Genomic DNA, 18,881 nt, shown 5'->3' with positions numbered 1-18,881 from the left:
TGAAGTTTCCAGCCCGCGTGCGTGTGGGACACGATCTCAGTTCAGCTACCTCTGAGGGGGTTACGGCCTTTTCTTCTGCACTTGCCAGTCGGCCCTCTCTAGTTCAAAAGGCGTTGGCTGTGTTTGTGCATGACAAACATTAATCCCTGGCTTGGACCGCTTGTGCTACGTGAGAGCTGAAAAAAATCGATGTGAAGAGTCAGGAAGGTCCCTGAAGTTGTACTAGAGCAGCTTTCAAATGTGGCTTTTGATTTCCCAAGGTGGCCATCGAGAGATCTTTCTCAGAAAAGCAGACAGGAGAGATGCATTTCTTGTCTCCGCTTACCTTTTGCAATGCTCGACGGCAAAGCCGGCTGTGATCCTTCAGCGCAGGGTTACGGGTGCGTGGGTCGCCCAAAACGCGTTAACGTTTCTGTTCCTTGGCTGGTTTTGGGCTGGTGCTATGCATACCAGCAAGGCTCTCGCTCTCTCACTGGGAGAAACACGCTGGCGCTCGTCCCCAGCCATGGGGGGACCACGGTGCCGGAGGAGATCAGCGTGGCATCGTCCTTCCCGAAACACACCCGAAAGAGCCGGTGGTGTGGCTGATCTTCCATGGATGATGCTCACCAGCTGCGAGCTGGTTGCTTGATGGGACGCAGCTTTCCTGTGGGCTTTGGAGCACACCACCGTGGCGGATGATGCCGTAACGTGTCATCTTTGTGAGCTCTGATACAAACCGCGAGTCCTTTTTTTTTTTTGTCATCAGGGGGTCATCTTTTCCCCCCGCTGCAGCTCGTGAGATGGTAAGCCAGTAGCTAACATGCTGTAACTGTCCTCTCCATGTGTTTACTCGGGTGGAAATAAGCCTAAAAATTCTTCAATGAACTTTTTCCCATTGAGGAATCGCGCTCAGCTGCGCTTTCCCGAGGACGGGCGAGGGTGTTTGCCTTCGCAGAGGCTGTCGAGCTGACGACTGCCTGTCGCTGCGGCAAGGGGGACGTATTTTTCGCACCTCCCAGCACTGAGTAGCTTTCGGAGAGAGGTTTTGCTCTTTGGCCTTTTCTCTTTCACAGGTTTGGAAGATGGAAGCAGCATCTCCTTCCTGGCTGTGTGCCAGGGATGGGGCTCCTCTGACTGTCTTGAGCATCAGATGCTCAGCGTAAGTTCAGACTTGCTGGAAAAATTTTTCAACAGCTCCATCTTCTCCTGGCTCTTGTCCTGACAATGTAATTTTATTGAAGGCACCCTGTTTGCTGGCAGGTTGCTTCTGAGAAAGCTGAGCCTGTGAGTCTGGCTTCATTAGATTGGGGATGGAGATGGTGGGATTCTGGTCCAGCTTTCTTCTGATTGCCGGGGATATTTGCAGGAGGCTCCTCTGTCATCCCACTTGCTGGTCCCGTGGCTGCTGTGCTTGTCTGACTTGAGCCTTGCAGGGCAGGCAGAGGATCAGAGAAAGCACAGGATGGTCCTCGGGCATGGACCTGCCTCTTGTGGGGGCGAAGAGGAGATCTAAGGAGGAGAAAATCTTCCGCTGGCTTTGGCAGGAGATGATGCTGCTGCGCCAGAGGGGTCTCGAGGATGCTGATGGATTTCTTCTGCTTTGGGTAGTGCAGAGGTTGAAAAAATGCTTTTAAAAGTTCCCTCCCCAACCCTTTGGCGGGCTAGAAATAAGCTTTCTTCTGTTGACTGTCTATGGCTGGCCCCGGGGTTGTCTTTTTTGAGCTTGATCCCCTCGTTCCCACGCAGGCATAAAGCTTGGCGGCTCGGTGTTGTGGTGCTTGGCTGTGGCAGGATCTGCCCCCTCGAGCTTGACTGAGTTCAGGCAGCGTCTGGATAACGCTCTCAGTCACATGCCCTGATTCGGCTGGTCCCGTGTGGAGCCAGGAGTTGGACACGATGATCCTTATGGGTCCCTTCCAACACAGGACCTTCTAGGATTCTATGAGCCCTCTGCTTACAGGGCTTTGGTGGCAAGAAGGGAAATATCCCTCCCCAGGTCTGTGCTCCTTCCCTCCCTCCTCTCCTTGGTCTCCTCTTATCCATGCTGCCCAGCCCCATTTCTTCTGGCAGGGTCATTCTCCAAATATTCCTGGTTTTTTTCCCATTGGATCCTCTCGAATCAGCCTCTCTGGAAGTGCAATGCCCAAAACTGGACCCGTCAGAGACAAGGGAGGATGGAGAGGTTCTATCTCCCCTGCTGCCACCTCAGTTTGTGTGGGGCCGGGATGCTTAGCCGAGGGGAGAGGTTGTGCGGAGGGGTTGCGGGGATGGAAATTTGCTTTAATCCGATGGAAAAGCAGGGGCAAGCAGTTAGATGTTCTCCGAGAGTTGGGATTGCTGCGTGCCTGCCCGGAGCAGCCGGGATGCGGCTGTGCATGCTAATTAGAGCCCGACTCGCGAGGCTAAATAAAGCAGCAGGGCACTCCAGGCAATTTATTAATGGGTGATTATTTCAGGCCTCTTCAGCTGAGCTGCGAAGCCTCCCAGCCTAAGGCAGAGAGAGTTAGCCCAAGGAGGGCTGCGGTCCTTGGAAAGGCTCAGCGTGGGGTGTTTCAGTAGGAAATAGGAGAGCGGACGGCGGCAGGCCGGGGGATGCTTCCCTCCTGCCTGGCGTCGCTGCGGCCGGCACCGGGGCGAAGCGATGCTGCCCCTTGGCTGCGATGGTTTGGGGGTGACGGGGTCTCGCCCACCTCTGCTTGAGCTGTCAGCAAACCCCTTGTGCTTGTTCGGTGGTGTACGCGGCTGCAGAGGGGGCCCTCGGCTCTGGTTTGGGCTTTTTGGAGAGCGCCAAGACCTGCGCAGCCCGCGGGGAGGTGGGTGAGTGCAGGCACTGAGCTTCGCAGCGGCAGAGTGAGCCCAACACCAACTCCCGCGGGTTTTGCAGGGCTGGATGCACAGCCCAGCTGCGTCCCCGTAAACACACAGGACCGGAGATTTCTCGGCTGTCCTTTAAACCTCTCCGAGCTCTTTCAGCGCGCGATCGTTTGGCTGCTAAATCCCTCTTTGATTCAAGATGCAACATCCTTCTATTCTGTCAGTGGCTCAGATGTACGAGCCGCTCCAGTCCCTCAGCGCTGCAGTGTGGGGCAACACCCGGCTTCAAGGCTCTGAGGTGCATTTGGGCACTTTTGGTGGCTTCAGGAGGTACTTGAGGAGTTTAGCTTCGGGGTGCTTGTGACCTCAGGGTGCCGTGGGTGGTGGCGAGCCCCGGGACTCGGGCCACCCAAACAGGACCTGGTGCTGGGCCGCGGCGCCCGCATCTCGGCACGCCTGGCCCGCGCTGAAGAGCGCTTGGTGCACAAGCAGCAGGTTATACACAGCACCCGATCCCCGTTCTGACATCCTGCCTGACTTGCGGAGACACCTTTAGCGTGTCTCTCCTTTGCTCGCACAGGTGGATGGCACAACAGACCAGGCACTGGGAAGCATCTGCATGCACGCAGCGAGGGGAGGAGGAAGAGGGATGAAGGCTCATGGGTTTTCCTCCAGGCTCTGCCTGGAGCTCCCTGAAAAAACGTGGCTAATGCATGCAATCAGCTCTGGCATCTCACCCCGAGAGAAGCTGGGGACTGGTGGGCCCCGCTGGGGTGTGGTGGGACGTTGTAGGTTTGGGAACCTTGAGTGGGACCCGCTGGGAACTACACTCGTGTTTGTGTGGCATTTTGCTTCAGGTTTGTGTTGCATTTTGCTCGATAGCTGAGAACTGGCAGGGCTTTTAAAAAATGGGGCCAAAGATGCTCCGGGCTGGATTGTCTTAGGCAAACATATGCAGAGAGGTTGGGAAAAGGGATCTCTGGGGTGGGAACGCAAGGTGGGCTGCATCTCGTGTCTTGGGAGGGGGCTGCAGCGGGGAAGGTTGGGTGAGAGCTCCTACGGCACTGCTCCTTCTGCATCTCCATCACCTGTGCTCCTGCTGGTGAGAGATTGTTGGGAGATACAGCGACCAAAATCCTCGTTCCTGGAGGGGCTATTCCTCCATCCCAGGAAAGAGAGCTTTATAAGATTGACTGGATGTTGTACTCGTGGGTCTTGGTAGTTAAAACCGGCGGTATTTGTGAATACGGGTATGTTTGGCAGCGTACAGCAAAAATTACCCTTTCAGCTTAAAGCAGTTTCAAGTTTTTCTGCTGCCGCTGCTGCGTGACACCTGGTGTGGCTGCTGCAGCTGAATCACCAGGAGGGCTTTGGTGGAGTAGTGGCGGTTTCTTAAATCTGAATGCATCGTTTATAGCTCGGTGTGAAATTTGCTGGCTTTCACTAGTCTTCCAGCCATTTAATTTCTCAGTGAATAAATTACGGTGCTGACCCTGAGAAGTCAGCCCGTCAGGTCTGTGTTTGGGGATGTGTCCAGGCAGTTTTGGAAGAAGATGATGCTTCTCTCTGTATTTAGTGCTAAGGAAGGCATGTCCCGGTGAGGCAGGCAGCTTGGGGCGAGCAGGCACGGGAAGCACAGAGTTGGGCAAGGCTGCTACCAAGAAAAGTGAGCAGATGGCGGAGAGGAAACGCTTGCCCTGGCTTGAGTGAGAGTTGCCTTGCTGCAAGGCAGTGCAGAGTCTCTGCAGCGTGGCCGAGGCCGTCGTGCCTGGCCCGGAGCTTTGTTGGCAGGAGAGATGCCAAGGGGGCTGTCGTGGCCCGTGCCACAGCTGCTAACATCTGCACAGATGAACATCAGGCAGAGATGTGGTGGTACCCTCCTCTGGAGATGCCATCCTGGAGCGGCTTGGACCTTACCCACCCGCATCCCGGGTGTCCATGGGTGAGCTGTGCCAGACCGGGGGTTCTGCCTCCCTGCTCCGGAGGTGCTGGGCTTGGCAGGGCTTCCCCTTCGCAAACGGGGAAAACATCTCTTCCTGATCCGGCAGGTAATGAATTTGTTCCTGAAAAAAACCCCCTTCCATTCCTGCATGGTTATAAACATGTTTCTGAGTCACAGCTACCCAGTCCCAATCTGAAATTTGGCCAGAGCACTGTAGATGATTCTCATTTGATCTTTTTTTTTTTTGTAATTTCTTTTTTTCCTCTCAGCATGGCTAAAGCCTTATTTAAAAAGTAAAATCAAATCAGGCTGCCAAGAGCCACTTTCTAAGATGAGTGCGGCCCATCGGAGCTCCTGGGACTATCAGACACCGAAGCGGAGCCTGTCCCCCCTTTCCCGACCCTGCTTGGGCTGCGTCAGGGATCCGTCCCCTGCGGGATGCTGTCCCTGAGCATCCAGCTTTCTGAGCAACCCGGCGCTCGACAGAGGATGCTTTTAACAATAATTCCTGTACCCAGCGATGCGTAGGCGGGAGATTTTGGGTTGGCTGGGGTGAGCCGGACGCCGCTCCAGTGCCAGGAGAGCCGTGGGAAGGGATGCAATAGCCGGGCGAGGGGCTTTGTGCATCCCCTTCCAAGCACCCCGCGGGAAGGGCAGGCGAAGGGGCGGGGGGGGAAGAGGGGGGAGGAGAATCCGAGCCCCGTTGCCTGCTGCCGGAGGGTGGGATTGGGGGGGGGGGGGGGGGGGGGGGCTGCAGGGAGGGGGCGCTGGCCGCTAGATGGCAATGCCGGAGCGGCGGCGGCAGCCCCGGGGCACCGGCCCGCGTCCCTGCGGCGGGGGGGGGGGGGGATGATGGGGGGGGGCTTGGTCCTCCCCGGGGAAGGGGCAGCCCAGCGTCTCCGGTGATGCCCGGGGGGGTGGTGGCAAGGCTGGGGGTGAGGGGGGAAAAAAAAAAAGAAAAGCAAGCAAGGAGGAGGGTTGGATGGTAATGTCAGAGCGAGGAGGAGGGGAGTTAGCCGGTTTCTGTAAAACCCAGCGCATCCCAAGAGCCTTCCTGTCCCGGCACCTGCTGTTGCTCTGTCTTCTTGGATTTCCTTCATTCACAAAAAAATCCAAACCCCACAACCCCACATAGCTGGCTCTGAATCTCTATGCCATGTTGAATCATGCGGGCATCAGCCACGCTTCTCCCTGACTCACCGATCCCAGCGTGCTGGGGTGAGGGTCAAGACGAGAACGGCAATAAACATCCTGGGAAACCGAGCCTGCATCTCTTGGCATAGCCAGGGACTCTTTTTTTTTTTTTTTTTTTTCCCTCCTTGCTTTCAATCTTCTTTTAAGGAGCTGCTTTCTCATAAATATCCCATCCTTTAGCACCGTCTGAGCAGGAGAGAGGCTCCCAGCGGGGTCATCCTGCGCTCTGCTCTGCAGCAGCGAATATAGAGTAGAACCGAGAGCGAACCCCCCGGGCGCAGGGGCTAGCCTGCTGTCCCAGCAGAGGTGTCCAGGTAAGGTGTGCATCCCTGCTTCGAGGGGGGCAGGAGGAACGATGCCTTCCTCCTCCTCAGCCCCTTACACCGAGCGGTGAGGCAGGCACGGTACAGGGGGAGCGCTGGGTCCAGCCTTCCCCATCCTCCTTGGCCTCCGGGGACCAGCCAGAGCCTGAGGATTTAGGCTGGGTGGAGGCATTCCTGCAGGCTCAGGGGGATGGGAGAAGGCTGGGGGGGGGGGGGCCAGGGGGAGCCGAGGTGGGAGCTCTGCAGGGCTGAGGATCTGCTCCTGGCAATCGGCCCAGCCTCGGGCTTAATTAACAGCGGCTTAAGGGGTTCAAAGGTGGGAAGAGTGGCATCGCTCCTGATGCCGCGCTGGTGGTGGGGAGGAGGATGCAAAGGGGATGAGCCACAAATCCCAACTGATTCGTTTAGGGCAGCGTCTTGCCTGGAATGAATCGAAGGGGCTGTAATTAGTCGGTAGCCCGCGTGGCCTCCTTATCGCCTGGTCGTTAGTGGAACGAAAGCCCAGGGTCGCTCTGGTTTGCGCCAGGGCTGGCTGGTGGTCTGGGAAGCATTTTGGGGGAGGGATCTGCCCACTCCGGCTCCACTCCGTGCTGCAGTGTGGTGGGGATATAGCTGGGGGGCTTGCTGAAATCCCCCAATTACACCCACCTCTGTTATAAGGCTAATTGGAGGAGTAAAGTCGAGTAGGGATGCAGCAGATGGGCGTTGTGGTGAGCTGGTGGGCTCTCAGTGTCTGGCTGAGGTTGGGGGAATGCTCCCACAACCTTTTTTGCAAACACTCCTCTGTTATCTTGCTGAGGAGGGCCTGATCCTTCCTCTTCCTCATCCAGGCAGCCCAAGGGCTCCTGTCAACGCACCCGTGAGAACCTGGCCCAAAAAGCCAGTCCCAGGGCTGTTCCGTCACAGTAGTGCCTGCAAGGTGGGGAAGTCTGTGGTGAGGTGCTGCTCAGGCACGAGTTAACGATTTGTGTGATCAAGGGCTTGATTTTTTTTTTTTTAATTTCCTTTTTTTTTTTTTTTGGTTTTTGTTTTTGCTGAGCTGCCCCAAGGGTTCCTGCCTGCCCCACAGCAGATGTGGGGGACAGGGCAGCAGCCGCTGTGCTTGCAGAGCAGGTTGCTGGTGGTGGGGTTGCCGGGGGAAGAGCATCACGGGGATGCAGGATGTCTTGTGATGCCAGCTGGAGCTGCGGGTGGTCTCCCTGCGGAAAGGGCAGGTAGCTGGTGCTGAAGGCCCTGGGGAGCCCTTCAGACGCGGGGCTGAATGGGAGGGGTGGGGGATCCTGTGTGTGAGCAGCTTGCAGGGTGTGTGGGTGTGCTGAGCGGTGAGGCTGGTGCCCTGCCCGTTGGGTAGGGAGGACACTGGGGGGACATCCCTGGGGAGCCACGAGTCCCCTGTGTGTGCCAGGAGGGCAGGGTGGGTTCCCCAAAAGGTGGGTGGGCAGGCAGCCCCCCCACCAGGGCACAGCCCAGCCCAGGGCGCCCTGAGCATCCCTGGGTGACCTTGGCACCCACATGGCTGCAGAGGGTGCAGGATGGGATGGCCGGGGGGGAGCGGGGTCGGAGCCTGGACTCACCCCGGGGTCAGCCACCCGCCGTGGCAAGTGCTGCAGGGACACATCCAGACCGGGTTTACACCTCTCCAATGAGCTGCTGCATCTTCTGGCCAACATCGTGTCAAAAAGAAAATACCGAGGTGGGGGGGGGGGGGGATGTGGGGGTGCTAAGGAGGCTGATCTGTGTGCGAGTGAGCAGGAGGGCTCTCCCCGGGCAGCGGCTGGCATCGGGGCGGCTCTGGCGGGGAGCCGGGAGCCTCAAAGTTTCCCGGGGATGGGGGGGACGGTGCGTGTGGCCGCAGAGATGCTCGGTGGGGACTGAGATGGGGTGAGCCTCTCGCCTCCCCTGCAGGCAGGGGGGAGGCAGAGCCCCCCTTTGCCCCCCCTGCCCCCCAATTTAGCCACTCACCTAGGAGTACCCATGTGCTGGGAAGCCCTCTGCAGCCGGGGCGGTGGCGGCGGCGGGGCTTCTTGCAGGGTGGGGGCTCCCCCATTGCCTTTGTTCCCTTCAGACCCTCCCCTCGCCTCTGATTTTTCCTTTGCGGCAGCTCCCGTGCTTGCCAAAAGAATGCACTGGATGGAGCGAGGGAGCGAGCCGGGCGTGCGTGCGTGTGTGCGCGCTTGTGTGCGCGTGTGTTGCCACTGACTTCATTAAAGCAAGCTGTCCCCGAGCTGCAGAGGCGCGGCAGCCTTTAATTTCGTGGCCCGGTTCCTGCGGGGAAACCGGCGTCGCCTTTGCGCGCTCCTGCCCTGGCAGCGAAGGGCTGAGCATCCCTGCCGCCGCAGGTGCCTGCCCGGAGGGGGGGGCTCTGCCCGCTGCCCCGGGGAGCCAGCGGATGGGTGGCCGGGCTCCCGCAGGCTGCTGAAGATGGAGTCGGGAGGAGGGAGTTGGACACTTGGCTCCAACTAGGCTGGACCACGCTGCAACCTGTTTCCCCGGCCTCCCCTCCGCTGCGCTGGGTGCTGTACCAAATTGCGTCTTCCTTTGCGACGGGGCGGATGGAAGGACTTGGATCCCAGCCCTTTCCCTGCCTGATCTCTGCCGGCAGGCAGTCCCCGGGCTCGCCTTGCTGGTGGGGGGGGGAGGTTAAAAGGGGCAGGTTTGGACTTGCAGGCAGAGCGGTGGGAAGGATGCGGCTGGGTTTAACCCCTTGCTTCGTGGCGGAAGGTGCTTAGGGATCCAGCTGCTGCGGCCTCCGCCGAGCACGCAGGACGGCTCCCTGCCCTCCCCGCTGCCCGGGCTACCCGTGTGGCTGTCGGGGAGGGGGGGCCGGAGGCAGCCGGCTGCCCACCATGCCGTGCCGCTGAGCCGGTGCTGCGCGTTGCCGCCTCTCCTTCTTCCACGCGGGTCCCCGTTCCCCTGGAGGGACGGAGGAGAGACGGAGCTGAGCATCACCTGGCGAGGAGGAGGGGGCTGTGGTTGGGACTGCACCCCGCAACCCCCCCTCCCTCTTCTCCCCCCACCCCCCTCCCGCCGCCTCGGTGGTGCTGCTTCGGCTCACCTGTGTGTTTTCTTCCAGGATGGCTCGCTTTGGGGAGGCGGTGGCCGGCAGGCTGGGCTCTGGAGACGGGGGCTCCGACCAGAACCGGAGCCGGCAAGGACCTCCTGCCCCTGCGGGAGGGACCCCGGGAGCCTTCAAGCAAACCAAAGCCCAGAGAGCCCGGACTATGGCTCTGTACAACCCCATCCCTGTCCGGCAGAACTGCTTCACCGTCAACAGATCGCTCTTCCTCTTTGGGGAAGAGAACATAGTCAGGAAATACGCCAAGAAGCTCATTGACTGGCCATATCCTTTCTGCGCCCCCTGCGAGCCCCCCCCTTGCTCCCAGGATTTGCCTCGGTGGCCGCCCAGGACACGTGCGTGTGGCACTGGCTGCCAGGTAAGCACCTGCCTTCTGCTCTCCTTCGGCGTGCGGAGAGGGGTGCCCCGTCCCCCGGGGATGCTCTCTTCACCCTGTTGCTGCTTCCCCTCCCGTGCTCCGCTCGGCGCCTGGCAGGGAGCTGAACCCTTCTCCCCATGGGGAGCCCCCCCGGCCCCTCCTCAGGCTTGGATTTGGAAGCCCCCTAAGCTGGCGAGGAGGGGGGCTCTGATCCCGGTTTAACCCTGCGTGCTTTGGGGTGCTCTGTGCATGTGCGGGGGCGAGGGGGGGTCATGGCATTTCCTCTGTGCCTCGATGTCTCGCCTGAGTTTTGCCACCCCACCTAGAGCCACCCATCCCGCTGGGGACGGACCCCTGTGAGCCCATGAATCTCCAGTCCCTGCTGGGTGGTGGCTTTGTCCCTTCCCGCGCCTGCCTGCGTGTGCCCCCTTTGCTCACACCTGGCAGGGCACGGCCATCCTTGCCCTGCGGCCCCCGGCCCCCCCCCTCCTCCCCCGGCAGCCCTGGGAACTGGCTGCCCCTTCCCTGCGGCAGAGGGGAAGATGCTGAAAACCTCTGGCTGTGCCCCCCGGCCCCCTGGGAGGCTGGCGCAGGGGGCCGTGGTTTATCCCAGGGACCCACCTCCTAGGGCCGGGTGGAGGGTGCAGATCCCCCTGCTCCTCCATCCTTTCATACACCCCCACGCGCTTCTCTCCCCTCCCACCCTCCCTGCGGGTGCTCCCCGGGCGCCCTGGCCGGTGCCCAGCACCGCAGCACGCAGCTCCCCATCAGCCTGCGCTCGGTGCCCGGCTGCCCCCCCGAGAGCCCTCCTGGGCTGCGCCCCCACCGAGGACCCGAGGCTGAAAACTTCAGCGTGGCCACGCTTTGGTTTCAGGACCCTCCCTGTGCCGTTTTCTGCAGTGGTGATTACGTGCAGCTCTTGCTGCTGCTGCTTTTCTCTCCCTGCAACTTGTTGGTTAACTTGCCGGCTCCTCCGGCGGGCGCGGGAGAGCTTGCCCCGGTGCCAAGCAGCGATGCCTTGGTCCTGGTGCAACAGGTACCTCGGGGAAACCCTCTGGCGAGGCACGGGGACGCAGGACGGGTCGCCCACCCTGCTGACCGTCACCGGGGAAATAGTCCCTTTGCAGCTCCAATGCATCAGGTCGAGCCTCTGCCAGGCAGGAGCTGGGGAGCAGCAAAGCCCCCAGGCTTGGGGCGGGGGGGTGACCTAGGGGTGAAGGGGCAGCTCACGGCGGGGGCTGAATTCCCCGGGGCATCCCTAAATCTGCCCCTGCCAGCAGCGGTGGGTGGCCGTGGGAGCATCTGTGCGGGAACGGGGACGCAGCAGCTCAGCCTGGAGCCCCGCAGGGCAGCGGCCGGGCCGGCCCGCCTGCTTTTCCAGAATACGCCAAATTATTCACGTGCTTTTTCAGCGCGGTGTGGGAGGGCCCTCGCCCCTTCGGCTTTCATTTAAAGCAAGAAGGAGCCGGGGTGCTGCCGCTGGCCCAGCGCTCCCCGCGTGGGCTGGGGTCCCGTGCCAGTGCGGTGTGATGTCTCATCTCCAGGCAGCCGCTGTCTCCTAGAGACTAGAGCTTCACCACCGCGCAGTTAAAACCCCTCAGTGTTATTCTTTCCTGGAATTTGCAATGCATGAGGGAGATGGGCTCATTTTATATTTTTTTTTTTCCAGGAGTAAGTGACATATTCCCATGCGAGCGTTGGGCACGGGCGGGCTCCAGGCGCGGGAGCCGAGCATCCCCGGCCATCCCCCGCCTAGCTGCCATCTCTTTCCAAGAAACTCATCCACCCTAGAGCTCCTCCGCATCGCTTGAGCTCTCGAGGGCTTGGGGATGGACGAGGCTTTTTGGTGATGAGTTTGGTGAGGTTGGCCAGGCAAGTTGTTCTCATCCTCGTAGTTGTAGCCTGGCACCAAGCAGCTGGTGCCTTTTCGGTAGGACTAGGGACAACGTGTGAACATCTCAGCTGCCTGGCCCAGAGCCCATGGCATCGCTCCTGGGCAAGGGCGGTTTGGGGAGGTTGAGCGTTGGATCTTGGCCACAGTCAATGAGAGCTGCTGGCCTCGGCAGGGAGATGGGCCGGTCCTGGAGCTGCGGGTCGGAGCGGGCACGGCACCGAGGAAAGCCAAGGGGTCTGGGGTGGAGCGCGGGGAGGAGTGGAGGCTCTTCTTCATCCAGTTGACTAGGTAATAGGGCTAAAAATAACTGGTGATTCAGGCCTGTATATCTGCTGGGTAACTGTATAATTATAACCAGCAGCCTCTGCAGTTTGGCTTCCTAGTGTAAATAGGGATGATGCATGGAGGGGAAGGAGGAGAAATACGAGAAACTGGGATTGGGATGCAGCTCCATGGGGAGACGAGTCTTTGCCGAGTTCCTCGCTGGAAAGCCCAGTGCGTTACCTCTGCTGGAGCTGCTCTTTTTACTGGTCCTGCTCAAAATGTGAGGCAGCTGCTGTTTTGGCTGTAGGAACATCTACTCCTCTTCTCCTTTGGAAACAAAGCCTCGTCCTGCCTGCTCTCCTCCTGCTGATGGCCAGGCCTTTAGCCCTGATTTCATTTGTTTGGCTGCCTGGAGAGCTGCAATTCAGTTAGCACATGAGATGGGCTGCAGCTCATCTATATCTGCTCCGTTCTTCATCCGCTTAATCACATTTGACCTGGATAAGATCCCTCTCCCGCCCCAGAAAGGCTAGATGACATTGTGTGGCTCTGGCTATGTCCCCAAGGACAGCCTCTGGCTGCAGGCACGCGTCGGCCGCTGGTCCTGTCCCCTTGGTTTGGCAGGGGAGGGGGATGTCCATCAGTCCTCTGGGGACCTTGCTGTTCCCTGCAGCGAGGGCTTCCTCCCGTCTCAGCACCTTCGAGGACCAAATCTGGTGTCGGGCTGGCCAAGAGCAGCAGGGGTGTCTGCAGAACCCTGGTGCACATCCCTGGTGCAGCACTTGTGGGGATCTTGCTCCGTGGGATGCACACCCACGTGTGCCTGAACCATTTTGCTCCTGACGACTCCCATTTTGACCTGGGCATCTCTGATGCTGTGTGGGCACTGCCCTTCGGGGACCCCAGCAGTGTTATGCCACACCTGAACGAGCATCTTCTGCACCTTTGCTTTTGCCCAGCCGAGATTTCGGCAGGTCTCGCCTTCCGGCGGGAAGAGCTGCACCATGTCGTGCTGTCCTTGGGCAGCTCCCTCCTCGCGTTACCCAAGAACATCTCTCTCTTTTTTCTTTTTTTTTTTTTTTCTTTTCCTCCAAGGCTGTTTTCTGTGCCCTTCATTCATCAGATTTTTAAAATGTTTTTTTTTTGGGGAGGGGCGAGTAGGTGTAATGGCAGGTCCATCTTTTTGACAGCCGGGGAGAGCGAGGCTGCCTGTCAGATGGTGAATTTAAACAGAGGCAGCTGTTGTCATGGTGACGCCAAGTTGCATCCTGTTGCTGTGGCAACCAAAGTTAAAAAACTGATGTTAAGGCAGGAGAATCACATGATGTGGTTCTTTTTTGTTTAGGGGGAAAAAAAAAAAAGGAGGAGGAGAGAGATTTGATTTCCAGTTTTTAAGCGCAGGGTGAGGTGGGGGAGAAGGAGACACTTCTCCACGGAGCTGTTTGCACGTGGCAGGCAGGCGCCCCGTGCCCGCGTCCCTACGGGAGTGGCAGCAGCGGGGACAGCTCTGCCCCGACCAGCTCCTGGCTGGCACTGCCTTTGGTTTAGCCCCTGATGGAGACCAGACCACCACATTTTGGAGTCATAAGCAACAACATCTATGGCTGTAGATAGCGAGCAGAGTCTCCCCAGTTGAGGCATGTCCATCCAGGGAGGTTCAGGCAGGCTGAGCACCTTGCCTGGGTGCTCCCCGTGAGCTGTGCCAAGACACAAGCGGAGCCCCGAGCCCACGCTCCCTCTCCTGAGCCTGTTTTGCTGTGTGTAACGGGCACGTAGGAGCTGGCTCGCGTTCAGAGCTTGGCCGGAGGATTTGGGTTCTGTTGGCTCCTTGTCCCTCTGGACATCGCTTTCAGTCAACCCCAGCAAAGCAGGGATGAGCTGGGAGAGCTGCTTGGGGATGGGGACAGCTACGAGGGGCCGTGGCTCTACGGCTGTTTGAAGGGCACTGGGTAGGCTTATCTGCTGGGGGAAGATCACCCGTGTCCTTGGGGACAAGCCAGGCAGGTTGCCAGGGCTGGGGAAACCTGGAGTTGAATTAGGACTGCTCCCGGTCTTTGCTCCGCTTGGCATTTTGGGTTTCTCTTGGAAAACAGCCTTGGAGAGGAGGCGCTTGCTTTCCTGCCGTGTGATGCAGGCAGGGCGAGGGGTTAAATCATTCCTGCCCTTCTCGCTGGCCCTGAGGCGGGCTTCTCCAAGAGCCCTTTTGGAGATGCTTGCGTGGCCTCACTCCTCTGGTGGTTCTGCTCCTTCCCCACCTGCCTGCCCAGGAGCAGGGAGAAGGCACGGCCACTGAAGTAGGGAGGTGGAGGGGGGCTCTCCGCAGCCCTCAGCCCTAGCCTGCATCCAGGGAGGGATTTATCTTGCACGCAGCCTCTTGGGGAGGTTATATCGATGTGCCATCAGCACCATAAATCCATCTTCAGGATCTGGAGCTGGGCACACTCCCTGCGTTAGTAGTATAGATGTTCTGGGTGGGCTGGTTTTGGCACCTGCCTGGGGAGGGAGGTGAAGAGGAGGGTCAGAGGTAGAAGCAGGGATCCACTGGTGGCTGGACACCTCCATTCTGCTCCCTGCCAGCTCCCGCCAGACCCACCAAAGAGCTCCAGGCATGGGGGTAGCCCGCAGCGCCTGCTCCGAGTGGGCTGGAGCACGGGTCTGGGGGGGTCCACATGGCCTGAGGACACCTTCCCCACCTCAAAGGCATGGAGGTGCAGGTGTGGCGTGCGCTGGGATCGGCCAAGTTGCTAAGGAAACAAGTCAACGGTGCAGGGGAGAGACCGTTGGGTAAAGGAGATAAATCAATAAGAAAACCTATTTTTATCGGCTCCCTAATGATCCTCCAGGAGAAGCCAGACGAAGGAGGAGGAGAAGGCTGGAGGGAGGTGGGCTTTCATTATCGGGCTCGGAGGGAGGCAAGTGCTACTCTGCGTTTTGGGTGGCTCCAAGGTTGTGTAATTAGACACTTAATGAGAGAGGAAATGAAGGAGTGATAGAGCATCGTCCGGTGGGCTCCAGCCCTGATCTGGGAGGATGCTTGCTTGGCAGAGGTGGAGCGTGTGGATAAAGTTTCCCCCTGGTTTAGCCAGATGTTCCTGCCCTCCCTTGGGGAGGGTTTTCTTACCCTTGGACTCTCAAAACCTGGCACAGCTGGAGCTATAGGGGCTTATTTCTGCAGGGTCCCTGCCTTGCAGGTCTCGCCTAGCTCCAGGTGTGATAACCCAGGCTCGGGTCCTCGGAAAACTGAACCGGTGGGGTTTGGAGAGTCGCTTTTGACAGCGACCTCGTGCTCAGGTCGCTCTGTAGGGCAGCGATTGCCCTGTTTCCCTTACATTTGATATTTGCTGACCTGCCTGCCGGAGGTGGAGTGGGGATGCGGTCCTGTGCCGGGGCTGTGACAGATGTGTGCTGTCCTCGTGCTGTTGAGCCAGATGTTGGAGCCAGGAAGGAAAGTTAGGGGCGAGCTGAGCCATTAGAGGTTGTCCTGAGCCCCCCAGCCACTGCCGGGCAGGGCTTCCATGCAGCTGGCTTTGGAAAACTTGGGATTTTCCCACCTGGGTGTTTTCCCCATGGGACTTAGCGGCCGCAGGAGGGAGGAGGCGGTGGTAGATGCTCAGCGGGGTTAGCCGCGCTGGGACGGACAGACGGACTCGCCGTGCCGTTCCCACACTTCTCATCTAGGCAAATGTGCCTAGTGCCTGGGGAGCTGGCTGCGCCGCCCCGCTAACGCACTGTTTTCTTTTCAGCCCGTGCTAATTGCTCACAGACTTTCAGGAAAATGAAACAAAAGACCCCAAAGAGGCCGGTGGCTCGGGGCCAGGCGCTGCGGTCTGTCTGTTAGCTGAAGCGTGCGGCCAGAGGTGGGAAGCAGGGAAAGTACGTGGCTTTTGCAGGAGCCGTGCAATGAAATCCTCGCTTGTATGAAGTCTCGGAGGAAAACTTTTGGGGTCTGGCCTCCCCCCAAGCACGGGGAGCTGCTCGCGATTCGTGCCCGGCTGGCACCGAGGTCCGAGCCCGCAGCAGCGAGCGCTGCAGCGGTCTCTCTTTTGGTTTGTCTTTAACTTAGCAACCATTAATTTCGCTGAGTGGCCTTTTAAATGCCTTGGCTGAATCTTTCCTGGCTCTTCTCCCTCCCAGGCTAAATACATCCCCGCTCCTGCAGGCTCTCCTTGGCTGCCCCCCCGGCCGCCGGCTCTCCGGGGACCTGCTCCTACCTTGCCCGTGTGCCGCAGCGTGCACGGGGTCGCTGCTGCTGGGGTTAATTCCTGGTTTCCAGTTTCCCATGCTGGTGGCCAGCACTGCGATGTCTTCTTTTGCCCATGGGCTCAGGGCCAGTGGTTTAAAGCATCTCGCTGTAGTCAGAGGCTTTGGTGGCCAAAAGCCAAGGTTGCAAAAGAGAAAATCCCTTTTCCCGAGGGTGGTGGCACGGGTGTTTGGCACCTCCTGACCTGAGCGGAGCGAACCTGAAGCCGCCGGGTCTGGAGAAGCCTGGTGTGGTGGGGAAGGGCTCAGCTCCCGGCTTGGGATGGTAGGAGCATGGATGACTTCTTTATGGGCAAATCCATCCCAGGTGGGGTCACAGCCCCTTTCCACAGACACGAGCCTTGGGAGGGTGGCAGTCCCCTCCTGGAGCGGCCGCTGACGCCAGTGCGACAGTAATACAGCTGTGGGGTTTTTGGCATGGAGCGAGCGGAGGGAAAGGGGGGTGCTGCCGATGGATCTCGCCTTGTTTTCTTATTGAGGACAACAAGGCTTTTATTGGAAAGGTGGATGGGAAGTCAGAAAGATGTGGCCGTCCTGTCGCTTGGAAGTGCTTTTGTTATCGGGGCTTGGCGGTAGGCCAGGCAGGAGGAGGATGCTCCGTGCCCTCGCCTCGCTCCCGGAGGCCCCTGCAAATCAAAAAGCAGGAGGGAGCTGAGGTTGGGGTGCTTTCCTGGGCGTCAGCCTGCTCTTTCCTCCGCCTCCCCTCCCCGTTCCCTCAGGTCCTCAGATGCCAGCATCTGCTGCCGCTTGTCCTGGTGTGGGCTTGCTCCCAGAGAAGGGTGTGTAAGCCCTGGACATGGCTGTAGGATTTAGGACGCTTGTAAGGATCCAGCCAGATCCCGCTGATAAGGTGCCACTACCCCTTGGGGTCTCGCTGAAGCGTGGCTGAGCTGGGATGTCTCCATGGGGAGTTTCTGTCCTGCCTGAACTGGAGCTCAGACCTAGCTATCATCAGTGTCTTGAGTTGTAAATGCTCAGCCTGGTGCTCTGCAGCTCCCAGTGCTGCCTGGGCTCACCCTGCCACCCGCAGGGTGCTTGGCAGGGGACCCTCGGTTCCCAGGACATGTCCACCTTGCCATTGTGGGGCACAGGGTGGGCTGATCCAGGTTGGGTCCCCAGGACCTGCCAGGGAAGGCCTGTCCTCCTCCGCCCGTGCAGATAGTCCCTCCCACAGGGATGCTTTAGGAGTGGTGCTGCTGATAGCCTGTGACACCTCCCCTCACAAGTCTCCTCTCCTGCTGCTTCGTGATGGAAGAGAGAAGGCAAGCAGCAGGACCATGGCGGGCAGGGACGTGCCAGCCCTGGCCACTAGCATGTCATGCCAGGGAGACCCTCCCTGACGCTGCCTGGGACCATGCTAAGCCCCTTTCCAGATGAAGCCCAGCCTGGTCGGAGCCTGGTTCTCCACCTTCATGCTTGTGTCTGTCTTCTGGGCTCCCACCACAAGCAGCATCTCTCCCCCAAGAGACGCATAGGCCGTTGGTTAAACGAATGTCCCCTTGCCTTGGGAAGGAGGTGATGAGGCTCAGCAGGTCTCTGGTGAGGAAGGTCCTGGGGACTCTCGGTTCTCTTGTCACCCCTCTCATTTCCAAACAGCACTAAGGTGGCTTCGCCCTCCTGCTCGGGAGCAGCGGGAGGTGAAAGCTGGGCTGTGAGTGCACGTGTTCCTGCGGGGAAAGCAGTGGTGGCGGCTAACGAGCAGGTGAAACGAGGGGGGGGAGCAGGGGCAGGCTGGCGGGTTGGGGACAACATCCACCTCTTCTCTGCTCCTTAACTCCCCTCCACTCCCTTCGAGTACATGATCCTGGCGACCATCATTGCCAACTGCATTGTGCTGGCCCTTGAGCAGCACCTCCCCGAGGATGACAAGACGCCCATGTCACGGAGATTAGTAAGTAATCCGTGTCCATCCCTCTCCGCCCTGCGTTGGGGGGTCGGGTGGGCGAGCGGGGGTACCAGCTGAAGGGAACAACCCCATCTACCAGCCCATTCCTGATGGTTTCAGGGTGGTAGGGTAGAAGGTTTCCTCCAGGACTGGTCCCTCCAGCCTTCCTGTAGCTGCTGTCACGTACTGCTCCTCCATGAAAAGGGCTCAGGAAGGTTTAAGGCCCTTAAAAAGGGGGGTAGGGAAGGGGGACTGGGCAACTTGGGTGGGTTATAGCCACCCTCTTTTTTTATTTCCAGGGCTGATGCTGGCTGAGGAAGGGCTGGGAATGCTCCCAAAGGGGAGGATGGAGCTGGGGAAGGTGGGAGGGGACACGAGTTGGGTCAATGTGAAATGGCTGGTGCTGCGTTTGCCCCATCTTCCCCTCTTACCGTGTCACTGGTTCCCCTCTGGCAGGAGAAGACGGAGCCCTACTTCATCGGGATTTTCTGCTTCGAGGCTGGAATTAAGATCGTGGCTCTCGGGTTCGTTTTCCACAAGGGCTCGTACCTACGCAACGGCTGGAACGTCATGGACTTCATCGTGGTTCTCAGCGGGTGAGTTGGTGGTGCAGGGCCGTTGGCGGGTTTGGGCAGTTGGGCACAGGGGCTCATTCTGGTGGGAACATGAGCTCCAGGACATGGTTTGCTGCTGTTGTTGTTGGTCCTTCATCCCAATGAGAGAGGAGAGGATGGTTCCCCGTGCTGGAGGCTCCTGTGTTGGCTTTGTTGTGTGTAGCTGATGGAAGGACAAGGTTCCCCGTTGGGTAAGGAGGGCTGGTGCTGAGGGCATCACATTGAGCTTTCCTCAGCTGGTCCCTGTGTCTGTCACCCATCTGGAAATGGGGTGA

General features: G+C 59.2%; 1 protein-coding gene across 1 annotated transcript in view; it reads left to right on the top strand.

Annotated features, from left to right (window-relative positions):
- Positions 1 to 18,881, top strand: part of CACNA1E (calcium voltage-gated channel subunit alpha1 E) — a 137,119-nt gene that overhangs the window by 33,604 nt on the left and 84,634 nt on the right. The window contains exons 3-5 of the mRNA XM_075760364.1: positions 9,329 to 9,595; positions 17,893 to 17,998; positions 18,449 to 18,588. Of these exons, the coding sequence (XP_075616479.1) occupies positions 9,329 to 9,595; positions 17,893 to 17,998; positions 18,449 to 18,588 (513 nt within the window). The remainder of the gene's footprint in view (positions 1 to 9,328; positions 9,596 to 17,892; positions 17,999 to 18,448; positions 18,589 to 18,881) is intronic.

Source organism: Balearica regulorum, chromosome 8 (assembly GCF_011004875.1).
Source record: "Balearica regulorum gibbericeps isolate bBalReg1 chromosome 8, bBalReg1.pri, whole genome shotgun sequence".
Classification (NCBI taxonomy): Eukaryota; Metazoa; Chordata; class Aves; order Gruiformes; family Gruidae; genus Balearica; species Balearica regulorum.
This window is presented reverse-complemented; position numbering and strand designations above follow the sequence as displayed.